This window comes from Oryx dammah, unplaced genomic scaffold (assembly GCF_014754425.2).
Source record: "Oryx dammah isolate SB20612 unplaced genomic scaffold, SCBI_Odam_1.1 HiC_scaffold_5, whole genome shotgun sequence".
Lineage (NCBI taxonomy): Eukaryota > Metazoa > Chordata > Mammalia > Artiodactyla > Bovidae > Oryx > Oryx dammah.
The window spans coordinates 26899298-26914692 of record NW_024070189.1 but is presented as its reverse complement, the minus strand read 5'-3'; the positions used below and the strand labels follow the sequence as shown (position 1 = coordinate 26914692).

Here is a 15395-nt window from a genome sequence, read left to right as displayed (position 1 = left end):
AGTGCTTTCCCATGGAGCAAGGATGTTCAGTTTGGCTGACCTCGAGTACAAGCAGAGCCACAAAGTACTTTATTTATCTTTTCCCTGGGCTCACAGCAATCATTACACGCGAATATCTTTATTTATCAGAATAATAAATGAATGGTTCTGCAGTTTTATTTCAGATTCACATGTAAGATTCTCAGCATTTTCAAAGAAGGGCCTTTCAAAGACTTAAAACTTCAAAATTTCCTGCTTTTTGTTTTCTACTCATATGTACGAGTTTTGGCAGACAAAATTTTAATTGACTAAAATCAAAGAGAGAAATAGTGAAAAATTTTTTTAAAACAACAAAAATCCCAGATATTTCAAGCAGAGTGAAGAGCTGCCAATTGAGCCCCTTACTTAGAAAGAAAAATATGGGAATGTGGTATTCTTAAATTTACCACCATCTGAGAATCTCATACTTGTTGATCAAACCAATAGGTTCATCGTTAGAAAATGAAGAATCTGAGCTTTCTCTCTACCTTGAGAATAATCCCTTGAATAAACACAGCTCACGCTGCTGTCAGACACCAAACTGAAAGAAAGAGGCATCTTTTAATAATGGAGGCATGTGGAACTAGACAACTTCAGTGGACAGGGATAAGCTGAGAAGGAAAATTGTTTAATTTCAGAGAAGACATGGAGCTACTCTCTGGGCTGACCCAGGTCGTCTCAGATGATGAGTAGCTATAGAGGTGACAAAGCTTTAATGGTCTGAAACAAATATAGAGAAAATAAGCTTCACTTGTTCTTAGTGAAAAAAAAAAAATGTGTGTGCAGTGAATTTCCTTCTAAAGATCATTACCTACAGAGAGATTACCTAAACATCACCTACAGAGAGATAAGGACTCCAGAGTCATCTTAAGCTGTGCCCTCTAAATAATGCTAAATGAAGGGCTGAAGAAACCATACTACCCAGTAATGCTTTAATGTAACACTTTACTTTTTGGTGGCTCAGCAGTAAAGAATCCATCTGCCAATGCAGGAGATGCATGTTTGATCCCTGGGTCAGAAAGATTTGCTGGAGGAGGAAATGGCAACCCACTCCAGTATTCTTGCCTGGAAAATAAGATGGACAGAGGAGCCTGGAGGGCTATAGTTCATGAGGTTGCAAAGAGTCAGACACAACTGAATAACTAATCAACAATTCTTGCATATCATCTTAGACAAGGTCCCTTCTGCTCAAGAACAGTCTTAGTATTAAACCTTGTCACTTGATAGGGAATTAAGGGCACCACATCTGAACAGTGAACTTGTTTTTACTTAAGCACTTTTCTAAAGGAGATCAGTCCTGGGTATTCTTTGGAAGAAATGATGCTAAAGCTGAAACTCCAATACTTTGGCCACCTCATGCGAAGAGTTGACTCCTTGGAAAAGACTCTGATGCTGAGAGGGATTGGGGGCAGGAGGAGAAGGGGAGACAACAGAGGATGAGATGGCTGGATGGCATCTCCGACTCGATGGACATGAGTTTGGGTGAACTCCAGGAGTTGGTGATGGACAGGGAGGCCTGGCGTGCTGCGATTCATGCGGCTGCAAAGAGTCAGACATGACTGAGTGACTGAACTGAACTGAACTGATGGAAACCCATAGGACCTTTCAGTATTAGTACCAAGCAGGTTTGTGTGTGATTTGACCATAATAATACAAGAGGTTTGCTGGAAAAGTTAAGATGATACCTTTCATCTGTGTGAAAACTTAAACATTAAAGAAACATGATTTAATTTTATGTTACCCTTAGACTTTTTTCTCCAAGGCTGTTCAATGTATTCCAAGTAAGTATGGGGAAAAATTTAAACTTTTCTATTTGAATGTCAGTAACCCAAATTGTTTTAGATGTGCTTGCATTCAAGTCATTGTACCAGTAATAGACTCTTGCACTCAAGAATCCATTTTTAAATACCAGAAATATCCAGAAACTGTCTTCCACATTGAAAATTCAGAAGGGATGGAAATATTAACAAATATGTTCCTTTTTATTGGAGTATAAAGTGCTTGAGAAGGACTTCAGCAAGAAAATTAAAAACCTTTTTTAAATTTAGCTACATATGTAGTTTAAATATATAAATCTATTCGAGGATATTACAGATTCCTGGCACTGCTAACCAGATGAACAAAATAAATTATAGTAGATTTGAATCATAGTAGATTTGGGGAAAATACTATTGCTGATTTAGTTACACTACAGATATACTCCTTTTGTTGCTGTTGTTGATAACTTTGCAAAATATAGGAAATGGGAGTTGGTAGGTGTTTACAATTTGAAGTCAACTGTAGCAGAGCAAGGATGAGTTAAATGTCTTTTCTTGAAATAATGCATTTATGGGGTTTGACACAAAGAAAAATAGCTAAGATTCTACAACTCAGAAGAATCAAGAGATACTGCAGTAACACAAAATTGACTTTTAATGTTTGTTTACCAGTTCATTGTATCTTACAGAAAATGAAAACATTTTTTTTTTTTTTGTAATACAGATATGGTTCTTCTCAGATTTGTACTCAGTAGGTATTAAATGCCTTTAAATACTGACTTCCTTTTAATCAGGTGGCTTAATAATGACTTTTGTATTTTTCATTTCTTTCATTGTACATCACTGCTGTGCTGGCAGTAGTGAGCTACGATACAGTTAACTTCTCAACACAACTATGTCAGTTATCCACTGATCATTCTTTATGTATTCTATGCTGAGAATGAATAAGTGATTCCCTTTTCATCCTTCCCTCCTTAGTGGTCAACTACTCCTTGAGACCACCATATTCTTTGGAGCACTGAAATCAAGAAACCCAGTATGGCTGCCAGCAACCAAATTGGAATCTCCTTTGAGACTACTTCTAATTGCCAAAATAATAAGCGACTATATTTTTGCATAAAATAAAACTTTAACAGGTACCGGCCCCCTTTCTATGAAAGAAAGTTTAAATTTACAAATACCATAGTTGACTAGAAATTACTGTGATAAAACATGGCAGCAGTTGGTAAAAAATGGCTTCCAGTGTTAATGTAACTGACTTGTTTTCATTCTTATACTGCCTTTTATAGGTATCATTTCTTCTTGTCTATTTTTTCAAATGTAGGCTTGTCAGTGAAATATGCAGATATACTTTGTTCCTTAAATGGGCCAAGTGTTAATTATGAACGAAATGATCAAAGCAAGATTTCCTAACCAGACTCCCATCTCATCCCTCTGTTGTTCTTAGTACCCAAGTCTGAGTAGCAATTGTTGAATTAGCCAGTGTAAGCCAGTGTTGTACCAACTTTCCATTAGGAACTATGCTAGTATAACCTTTTTTTTCAGACACTCTCAGTGAAATATCTTGAGGAATGAAATAGGAAAATAGATATTTGGTGAAAATGGCAAAATAAGAACATTAAAAAGAAACTCTTATTCAAGGAGGAGTCCAAAAGGGTATGGGAATTCTGATCCTTTGGGAGAAGTCAGAAGATAAAAATTCTGCCCAGCAGTATTCATTCTGTTAAGATTTTTTTTTTTTCCCAAGCATGGAAAAATGGTGTGCAGTCAGTATAGACCTTAGTCAGCTAACAGTCACTCCAAAGATTATCAGCACCAATTCCTATACTAGTAAGTATTCAAAAGTTAAGAAATGTTACTATGCTTAATATTATAAAGGTAGAGTGTTGCAGCAATAACTGAAATTTGTATATCTGCTTCAGTAGAAATTTCTTTCCACGTGTACTTCCAATAATATTCTTGTAATGTGAGTAATTATCATTCAAGTATGGATTTCCTCCAGTGAGCTGACCCCACTTTTGAGTCACTGTTTTGGAGATAGTCCCTCTTTAAATAATATATTCATATTATCTTAGACCATTCAGGTATTTTTAATTTAGAAATTTGAATTCTATTTGTATCAGCAGTGTTTGAGTTAAACTACACAATCTCTTTGGATTTATATTTTTGTACAATTTGCATATCCAACCTACTGTAAAAATGTGCATGCATACATTCTCATCTTTTAATAGTAAAGCATCTGAAAATTTCCAGATATGCTTTTGACAGAAGAAATGATCTACTTTTATTTACAATATTCTGCCTAGATAATATATGAGTATAGTTATGGTTTCATGGACTTCCAATTGTCCTATACCTTCCACACACATAACTCTACATTTATAGAGTAAATTTATTAGAATTATTACAGAGCTTTGAAGGCAACCACAATCAATTCAGGAAACAGATTTATTTACTCATGTTCATGGGAGGAAAATCTACATAAAAACATTCATGAAAGCATATCAGCTATTTCATACTTGGATTATTATACTAAATCCCATTTATTAGAACTCATTGTGAAACAATGGGAAACCATGAAATGTAATTTGAATACAAATATTGGTCCCTGTGGGGTTTCAACACTCATAAAAATATAGGAAAACCGAGCTTTATTTAAGATTGGAGCTGCTAATGGGGAAAGTTGTTTTTTGAAGCTGGTCTTACCCTTTCATATAAAGCCCTGAAGATTTTAGTGTAAACTCTTTGACAGCTTCAGCATTTCATTTAAGCCTGATGATGATTAGCAAGAAAGTGACATCCATCACTGTTCACGTTTTCTATACGAGAAAGGTTAAAACTACTTTGTTGACTTTTTTACCCAAACACAGGCACCAGTTGGACTTCCTAGTCTATATACAAATAGGAATAATAAGAATTCTGAAAGTTGGGTTCTTATTTCTTGGTTAGGCAAGTATAGTTATTTATTCCTTCTATGATTTAAATTTTTGTCATGTCATGTAAATAAGAAGGAAATATTAAATATTTTAAAGTTAATTTTATAGGACAGTAACACTTCATAGGCTAACATAAAATCAAGCTGCTAAATTTTACAATTTTTCTGTCCAGCAGTTTATCTATATAACTGCCCTGAGTAGATGCTAAATGCTGCTTAGCAAACGGCCCTTAGAATTTAAATATAATTCAGTAAAGCTACTCAAAAGAAAACAGTTCTTCTCAGGCATATATAATTTTAATTAGAAGAAGGTAGGAATCTCTCATTGGTTAAATGTGATCTCCTTATTTTCATTTCATACTTCATATAAATGGGGGTCTTACGGGGTTTTAACTGTGCTTGTCATACATTGGAGTCCATCTGCTTTTTTTTTTTTTTTTTGGTCAGAAAGGCAGGATTTTAAAGAGTAAAATATTCTGACTATCGGAGCTTTGAAATATTTTAGAAAAGTGTAGATTGTTCCCTTGTGAAACTAAGTGTTGTGCAACCTCTCAGAACCTCAGTTTATGTAAAGAAGCCTATATTTCAAATCTCTTGTCTCTAATCTGTTTATTGTAGTGCATTTCAAAATTGTACAAACGTGTAAAATTTGTGCTTGTGGCAGCTGCTGCTCTGAGTAGCTTTACTTTCCTTAGTTTAATCCTAGCAATCCTCAAGCTATTGCATGCCCCGATCATGAAAGGATACTTCACTGGGATGATGTAGCCTAAACAGTTTGGCTCTAAAACCTCCATATGTAGTGCTTCCCTTAAAATTATATTAATTTATAATATATATTGAATGATAATAGCTTTACAAAAACAAATTAATGAATTGGTCTTTATGAAAATGACTTTTTACAGTAAGTAAAAAAGGGTTATCACAGTTTTGGTAACTTGCATGAGTTCATTTTGGAAAAAAAAAAAAACCTTTCACTTCACATGTTCTTAATGACTTTCAAACTGACGTGCTTTAGGGTCACGCTCAGTTGTATGCTCTGAAGCAGTAGACACCATACAGCTTATGCTTTTTATCTGGGAAACCCACGAAGCGCACTGCAGCCTCGCTAGGACTGCAGCGCCTTCTTGGCCTAGAGATGGGGTAGCGGACACTGCCGTCCGCCAACCAGCCTGCATCGCAACGGTCATATCCCAGAAGTTTCCAGGCAGCGAATATCTGGCCCACTTTAGCAATCTGAGCACCATCATTGAGACAAGCCTGCACCGCTTCGTCGTAGGTCAGCTTGGTGGGGTGGATCAGGTAGTAAAATCGGCCTGCAGAGAGAAGGAAAGAGGGTCAGTGGGCCTGTCTGGAGCTTAGCCCAAGAGAGATGGAAAGAGCCCCAAATGGAAGTGTTTCTCAATGCGAGGGGATATAGAGCAGTGTCTGTAGAGGTTCTGAAGCATAGGCTAGTCAGTTAAAGGCAGTAACCCTAGATCTCTCTCCATTAAATTAGTTTTTTCCTTGCCCCTTAATGTGTGTTCAGACATGCCCTTTTAGAGTGGTGAAAAAGAAAAGGGAAATGACAGATGCAGTCTCTGTTAGCCAATTAGTGGCTAAAAGGGCCCTTCTGTGGCATTAGAGAAGACAGAATTCCATGTTAAAAGCAAGAGCTATTTAAATTCTAGCTGTAGCAAGACTGAAGCCCAGCACAAGTTTCTGGAGAGGCAAAATTTGAATGTGAAAGGATCAAAAAACATTCCTGACAGAAAAGTCCATTTAAAAAAAATCAAAAGCCCTCAAGTCCTTTTCATTACAGGTATCAATAAGGCATTATTCTTATTCAAAGACTACAGTATGAAAATGCAAAACATACAGGAAGTCACTTGCCATAAATAGTGTGGACTTAGAATGTGAACCCAGTCTGTTCACTCACTAGCAGAGAGGAAAGGAGTAAGTTGTTTTTTCCAACTTCCCTCTGTGGGAGCTCTGACACCTAACCATTTCTTGATTTCACAAAAAAGAGCAAGATAGCCTCAACCACTTACCTCAGTAGTGTTCATGACCGAGATTCCTTCAATTTGTACTAAATATGCATAAAAAGTATAAAATATGACACCAACTAACTAAAGTCATAGTCACCTACCAGTGCAAACTTTTAGTTTCAGGTAGAATAGGGTCAGACTCTTACAGGTTACACATTGTCATGCGATACCCTCCTGAAAAGTGAAAGTCCCTCAGTCATGTCTAACTCTTTGGGAGCCTGTGGACTATACAGAATACTGGAGTGTGTAGCCTTTCCCTTCTCCAGGGGATCTTCCCAACCCAGGGATCAAACCCAGGTCTCCCACATTGCAGGTGGATTCTTTACCAGCTGAGCCACAAGGGAAGCCCAAGAATACTGGAGTGGGTAGCCCATCCCTTCTCCAGTGGATCTTCCCGACCCAGGAATCGAACCAGGGTCTCCTGCACTGCAAGTGATCCCATGGGCAGAGGACCCTGGTAGGCTGCAGTCCATGGGGTTGCTAAGAGTCGGACACGACTGAGTGACTTCACTTTTACTTTTCACTTTCATGCATTGGAGAAGGAAATGGCAACCCACTCCGGTGTTCTTGCCTGGAGAATCCCAGGGACAGGGGAGCCTAGTGGGCTGCCTTCTATGGGGTCGCACAGAGTCGGACACGACTGAAGCGACTTAGCAGCAGCATACAAAGCTACATGAAGTAGTTGCAACAGAGAGCATATGGCCCACAAAGCCAAACATATTTACTGTCTGACCTTTTGTTGATCCCTGATTCCTTTCTGTTTTCCCCATAGCATATCAACAGGCAACTAAAATGTAAAATAATGGGACCTGGGTCAGCCTCATGGGTTTGAAACCTGCACAGTTACATTGGGCCTCATGCTTGATTGAATGTTCTACTGTGTCATCTTAAAATTTTTAATAGTTTTTTTTTAACAAGAAGCCCACATTTTCATTTTGCACTAGGCCCCACTGTCACATCACTGGTTTTGGAAGAAGCAAGATAGGGTTGGGAATTGTGCTGAATTCAACTGATCAGTCATCAGTACTGATGCAACCTAGATCTCTCACTTCTGCTTTTGCCTCCAGTGTTATTTCTACTTAATTTTCTTGCAGAGTTCTCTTAATCAGAGCTCTCTCTTTATCCAAGCTCTCTATCCTGAGGTTTGCTGATGATCTATGAATAAATTGACATTGTAATTTAAAGAAGAGCATGACACTGAGGCCATCCTTACTTCAGTGGAGAGATCTATATCCTATGGAAGGCACACAGTGGCAGCACCATCTTTGGCAGTAAGAAAAAGACTCCATAAAACATGACAAACTATTTCACAGCAACAGTTGGATGCAATAAAACCAAAGAATCATGGAAATATGTACTTGTGCTTGGTATCTGTGTGGATTTTTTAAAATCATGACATTACAGAGCTTCTTTTATATGAAGCAATACTTCAAAGATTTTTCTTTTTTCAAGTAGATAAGATTAAAATTTTAATGTCATATCCTAGTATGTATTGGTCTCTGGGATAGTAAACAAGGTAGTGTGGTTAATATCTTACCATTGAAATTGGATGTAAAACAGAAGACATCATATCTGCTTTTATCTTTGTCCCAAAACCCGTAGTTCCTGACACCAGGCACTGTGTTCTGGCCTCCACAGGGTTCTCTGGGTTTTGTGATGGGATATTGCACAGACCCATCACTGAGCCAGCCAGCATTGCACCAGTCCAGCCCACTCCGCCAGGCATCATACAGCTGATCAAAGGAGGCAATCACAGCATCCTGGTCCAGACAAGCCTGCTGTGCCTCATGAAAATTGAGATTGTAGCGCCCCAATCTTGGAAAATAAGGGAACACTACACCTGTCCAAAGGAGAAAGCAAGGACTCGTTAGTGACACAAATAGTAAGAACTATAAGCAAATCCCACTTGGGTGGGGAAAACAGAATCACCATCAGATGAAATAGCAGCTTTTTGTTCAATTTGCAGTGTTTTCTAATGGTCCCATTTCCCTTCAAATAGACTCTCAGCTCTGAGCATTTCACAATGAGCTATTTGGTGTGGTAACTTCAGTGATTTACCTGTTTTGTTAAGCATTCAACTCAAGCCTCATAATTCTCCTTTCTGAAATGATTCATCTGCAAATTATAGTTTTCAAGTTGCCCGCCCGGTGAACTTACCTTTTGCATATCTAACAAAAACCTAATTAAGAAGTCTTATTTCATATTAATAGGGTAATTTTTTACAGTGAGGCACTTCCATAAAAAACATCCTGGCTCTCTTATTCATTTGTCTCAGCTTTTACTGTAGCTTAACTTAATCTTATTTTTTTCTCTCCTTGAACAATACAACTAAAATAAGAGCTTTCATTTTAAAATATTTCTATTACTATTTTTTCAGCTTCTGTATTCATGCATTGCAAACTGAAACTAAGCTTTTCTAAACATTGGTATTGGAAATAGAAAACAAAAGCCTTTAGAAGCTTGTCCTATACAAGGTAGGTACAAAACAGACATCTGCCAAAGAATTAAATATTTTAGAGGACAAAAACCCTTAGTAAATGTAGCACTTGGTGAAGATTTGGCGCTTGACTTTGCCTGGGAATATGCAACAGTTTTCCAAAGCATTTCTTTAGGTTGGTTCAAATCAGATTATTACGGGAGGTGACTGAGCTGTCTCACAACTTTCCGCACAGTTTCTTTAAAGAATAAGGGTTGCATCATAAAAATGCAAAGTTGTATCATTTGTTGGACTTTATGAAGGACCACTGAGTCAAAATGTCTCCTCCATGGTTACTAAAAGAAAATTAATTTTGCCTTGAATTTTTTATTATAATGAGTAATAATTCATATTTTAGCATGTGGAATGTAAAAACCTGTCTGACTCACCCAGTAATTTGGTGGATTATACCAAATGTGCTGTTTTATGAGACTGCAGACTCTGTGCAAGATGATGCACAATCTACTAATAGTGTAACCAGTTGCACAGGAAATGTTCTTTTCTATCAATTGTCCTGGAATATTCTACAGGAAGAAATTTCAAGAGCCTAAATCCAGTCATGTCCACTGAAGGCCTCTGCAGGACACCTTTGTCCCTGCAGGGCAGTCCAGCTGGCACCATCCACTAGAGGCAGAGATCCAAGAAGGCTTCCTGATCTCATCCTGCCTTCTCAGGTTCTTGGCTGAGAGATCTGTAAGCTGACTTGGAGCCAAAAGTAAGGAGGAAAAGACTCTCTTGGTTGCCTCTGCCCCATGTAGAGATGGGGGGATGGGGGTGGGGAAAGCCTGGAGGTGACTCCTTCTAAGAAGGGCTGTGCCCAGGCATCCAACCAAGAGCCCAGACAGCACTGAGAAGGAAACGCTTTAGTGTTCCCAGTCCCCTCATGCTTTACGTCCTCTTTTCTCAGCAAGCCCAGGAATGCCAATGGAAAGGAAAATATTTCATTTTTCCAGTAGAGCTTTCCTTGGCAGCTAGACCTTAAGTGAGAGAAAATCTCAACATATACAAACCTAGATTCAACCATTTAGGTTGAATTCCATTTCCCAAATAGCTTGAGATGGTAACAGTGGAGAAAGCAGGCTATTTTAATTTGTAATAGTTTTAAAGACCTAGGCAACCTCTCAAGTTTTAATTCACCAGACTGATTTGGTGAACTCCCGTAGGCATTGAGGAAATTTTTTCTTTAGTCGTTTGTCCTTGATTAACCATTCAATTATGTTTGATTTAGTTCCAAAAACAGTGTAATATATTTTTGAGTTCCTTTTACATTTAACATAATTTTACGCAATCATTTCTCAAAGTCAAAGTGTAACCCTATATTAAAATTTCACCCTTTTTCAATGGTGAGAGTAAATGGTCAACTTACAGTAACTCAAAAAATTTACTTAGCAGATTTTGATCAATGTTGATGCTGGAAAGAACAAATTCTGAGTAAATCAAGGTCAATTTCCACATCCTCACCAACATTTTAAAAGTTTCAGTTTATTATACACATTCCAACAATCAGATGTTTTGTACAAGTGGGGGCATTTCTGGAACTGTTTGTTAGTATTTATTTATTTACTCATTTTACTTCCAGCTAGTTAAGATTTCAACATCTAAGACTATAACTGAAGAAACTTTCTTGGTTCTGTGGAAAAATGTGCAATTCCTACAGTTGAATTATGGAGCAAATGGTGATTACTTTCATCCAGCATTACAAAAATAAGAAAAGTTAAACTTTCATGAGTGAGAAAGAGGGTATATGATTATTTTCCAAGTATGATTATTTTATACTTATATGTCAAAATATAATCAAAAGCTCTTTACTTTTCCCTGAAAGGCTGGTATGCATTACTACAAAGGGGATTAATAAGAAATATCCATCACATGGAAAAGGATAATATCAAGTGATGTGAGTAGTTTAGAGAATTGAAATATGTTTTAAAAGCACGTTCTTTAAGACTTATAGTTGCACAGTCCAGTTCATCTTAGTTGTTGGCAAATATCAATTTGTTGGTATGTGAAAGAGTTTCATGCCATGGTGCATATTAAAGCTAAAGGAAATTTCAGTAACTCCATAAAGTAAATATTTTTAATAATAAAAAGGTAGATGCCATGCAGAACAATTTTACTTTCCACTGTATCTCTCAGAATGCCTTTCAGTGTTACATACATATATGAAATTAGCTTTCTATTTCTAAAAGTTCTCAGATCATACTTTTGTGAATTGGCCCCATTTTCATCAGTGGAAGACCAATAATACAGTGGAAGATTGGAAGTACAAATATCATGTTTTTCATATCATTATCTATATATTTATCAATTGCTCAAATGAATTCTGTAAGCCAAGCTACTCATGAATTTCTCGGGACACTCTCCTTGTCATATAAGGCTTATCTCTTGCTGAATGTTGTTTCTAGCAGTGTGGGTAATTTGGTAGTAATCAGAGGGCTTTACCCTATCCAAGATTCTACATGAAAAAAATTATGCTTCCACAGCTAATTCCAACTCATATGTAGGCCATTTTTTCAAAAGAGTTTACTTAAAAAAAAAAATCAGTGTGATTTGAAAAACAGACTTTAAAATACAACTAACAGCAGGCATTATACTGAGTACTCTAGGATACCTTGAGTTTGGGGTGTGGTGTCTTTCTGCAAAAAGTCTATGACTGTATGTGTGTATACACACACACACACACACATAAAAATATGACTCCAAGACAGAATGCTGCTGCTGCTAAGTCGCTTCAGTCATGTTTGACTCTGTGTGACCCCATAGATGGCAGCCCACCAGGCTCTCCCATCCCTGGGATTCTCCAGGCAAGAATACTGGAGTGGGTTGCCATTGCCTTCTCCACCAAGACAGAAGAGAATCTTATAAATACAAACCATACAATTTTGGCATCTTGAAATAGAGCGATTTTTTTTTCTAATTGGGAAAATTCTTTGAACGACATAGCATTTAATCTGGTATTAAAGGGCCAATATGATTAAAGACATTGTACAATTACAGTTGGAAAGGCAGCTTAATTATGAGATTTAAAATGATACACTTCCTTGGTCTTATTTATGCATGTTAGAACATTGACAAGGAGCATAAGCAGAACTTGCCTGATTGCGTGATGACCCTATGTAAGCATGTAACTGATAGTGAAAAAAGGTCAGAACCTGGAATAAGAGCTAGTAAATGATAACCACAAGGTATCTCTTCTGCTGCATGTGGTTTACCATAGCCTTCCAATTCTTATGTATATAATTGCTGCACTGTGAGCAAGACTCAGATAACCATTATATCTACTACTGTGGGCAGGAATCCCTTAGAAGAAATGGAGTAGCCATCTGGTCAACAAAAGAGTCTGAAATGCAGTACTTGGATGCAATCTCAAAAATGAAAGAATGATCTCTGTTTGTTTCCAAGGCAAACCATTCTATATCACGGTAATCCAAGCCTATGCCCCACCCAGTAACGCTGAAGAAGCTGAAGTTGAACATCCTTTGAAGACCTACAAGACCTTCTAAAACTAACACCCAAAAAAGATGTCCTTTTCATGATAGGGCACTGGAATGCAAAAATAGGAAGTAAGAAACACCTGGAGTAACAGGCAAATTTGGCCTTGGAATATGGAATGAAGCAGGGCAAAGGTTGATAGAGTTTTGCCAAGAGAACTCACTGGTCATAGCAAACACCCTCTTCCAACAACACAAGAGAAGACTCTACACATGGACATCACCAGATGGTCAACACCGAAATCAGATTGATTATATTCTTTGCAGCCAAAGATGGAGAAGCTCTATACAGTCAACAAAAACAAGACGGGGAGCTGACTGTGGCTCAGATCAAGAGCTCCTTATTGCCAAATTCAGACTTAAATTGAAGAAAGTAGAGAAAACCACTAGACCATTGAGGTGTGACCTAAATAAAATCCTTTATGATTATACAGTAGAAGTAAGAAATAGATTTAAGGGACTAGATCTGATAGATAGAGTGCCTGATGAACTATGGATGGAGGTTTGTGACATTGTACAGGAGACAGGGATCAAGACCATCCCCATGGAAAAGAAATGCAAAAAAGCAAAACGGCTGTCTGAGGAGGACTTACAAATAGCTGTGAAAAGAAGAGAAGTGAAAAGCAAAGGAGAAAAGGAAAGATATAAGCATCTGAATACAGAGTTCCAAAGAATAGCAAGGAGAGATAAAGCCTTCCTCAATGCAAAGAAATAGAGGAAAACAACAGAATGGGAAAGACTAGAGATCTCTTTAAGAAAATTAGAGATACCAAGGGAACATTTCATGCAAAGATGGGCTTGATAAAGGACAGAAATGGTATGGACCTAAAAGAAGCAGATGATATTAAGAAGAGGTGGCAAGAATACACAGAATAACTGTACAAAAAAGAGCTTCACGACCAAGATAATCACAGTGGTGTGAATAACTCATCTAGAGCCAGACATCCTGGAATGTGAAGTCAAGTGGGCCTTAGAAAGCATCACTACGAACAAAGCTAGTGGAGGTGATGGCATTCCAGTGGAGCTATTTCAAATCCTGGAAGATGATGCTGTGAAAGTGCTGCACTCAATATGCCAGCAAATTTAGAAAACTCAAAAGTGGCCACAGGACTGGAAAAGGTCAGTTTTCATTCCAATCCTAAAGAAAGGCAATGCCAAAGAAAGCTCAAACTACCACACAATTGCACTCATCTCATGCTAGTAAAGTAATGCTCAACATTCTCCAAGCCAGTCTTCAGCAATACGTGAACTGTGAACTTCCACATGTTCAAGCTGGTTTTAGAAAAGGCAGAGGAACCAGAGATCAAATTGCCAACATCCGCTGGATCATGGAAGAAGCAAGAGAGTTCCAGAAAAACATCTATTTCTGCTTTATTGACTATGCCAAAGCTTTTGACTGTGTGGATCACAATAAACTGTGGAAAATTCTGAAAGAGATGGGAATACCAGACCACCTGACCTGCCTCTTGAGAAACCTATATGCAGGTCAGGAAGCAACAGTTAGAACTGGACATGGAACAACAGACTGGTTCCAAATAGGAAAAGGAGTACATCAAGGCTATATAATGTCACCCTGCTTATTTAACTTACATGCAGAGTACATCATGAGAAATTCTGGGCTGGAAGAAGCACAAGCTGGAATCAAGATTGCCAGGAGAAATATCAATAATCTCAGATATGCAGATGACACAACCCTTATGGCAGAAAGTGAAGAGGAACTAAAAAGCCTCTTGATGAAAGTGAAAGAGGAGAGTGAAAAAGTTGGCTTAAAGCTCAACATTCAGAAAACGAAGATCATGGCATCTGGTCCCATCACTTCATGGGAAATACATAGGGAAACAGTGGAAACAGTGTCAGACTCTATTTTTTGGGCTCCAAAATCACTGCAGATGGTGAATGCAGCCATGAAATTAAAAGACACTTACTCCTTGGAAGGAAAGTTATGACCAACCTAGACAGCATATTAAAAAGCAGAGATATTACTTTGCCAACTAAGGTCCGTCTAGTCAAGGTTATCGTTTTTCCAGTGGTCATGTATGGATGTGAGAATTGGACTGTGAAAAAAGCTGAGTGACGAAGAATTGATGCTTTTGAGCTGTGATGTTGGAGAAGACTTTCGAGAATCCCTTGGACTCAAGGAGATCCAACCAGTCCATTCTAAAGGAAATCAGTCCTGGGTGTTCATTGGAAGGACTGATGCTAAAGCTGAAACTCCAATACTTTGGCCACCTCATGCAAAGAGTTGACTCATTGGAAAAGACTCTGATGCTAGGAGGGATTGGGGGCAGGAGGAGAAGGGGATGACAGAGGGTGAGATGGCTGGATGGCATCACTGACTCGATGGACATGAGTTTGGGTGAACTCCAGGAGTTGGTGATGGACAGGGAAGCCTGGCGTGCTGTGATTCATGGGGTCACAAGAGTCGGACACGACGGAGCGACTGAACTGAACTGAAGTGAAGTTGCTCAGTCATGTCTGACTCTTTGAGACCTCATGGACTGTAGCCTACCAGGCTCCTCTGTCCATGGGGTTTTCCAGGCAAGAGTTCTGAATTGGTTTGCCATTTCCTTCTCCAGGGGATCTTCCCATCCCAGGGATTGAACCCAGGTCTCCCACGTTGTAGGCAGATGCTTTACCGTCTGAGCCACCAGGGAGCTGAACTGAGGTGGAAATTGTCAAGTCCCTCATAGTGTCTGT

At 38.3% G+C, this 15395-nt stretch overlaps 1 protein-coding gene across 1 annotated transcript in view; it reads right to left on the bottom strand.

Annotated features, from left to right (window-relative positions):
* Nucleotides 1–2490: 2490 nt before the first annotated feature.
* HAPLN1 (hyaluronan and proteoglycan link protein 1) overlaps nucleotides 2491–15395 on the bottom strand; it is a 79054-nt gene continuing 66149 nt past the window's right edge. Inside the window, exons 4-5 of the mRNA XM_040239419.1 lie at nucleotides 8272–8574; nucleotides 2491–6023 (exon numbers count right to left, since the gene is read on the bottom strand). Of these exons, the coding sequence (XP_040095353.1) occupies nucleotides 5734–6023; nucleotides 8272–8574 (593 nt within the window). The 3' untranslated portion in view covers nucleotides 2491–5733. The remainder of the gene's footprint in view (nucleotides 6024–8271; nucleotides 8575–15395) is intronic.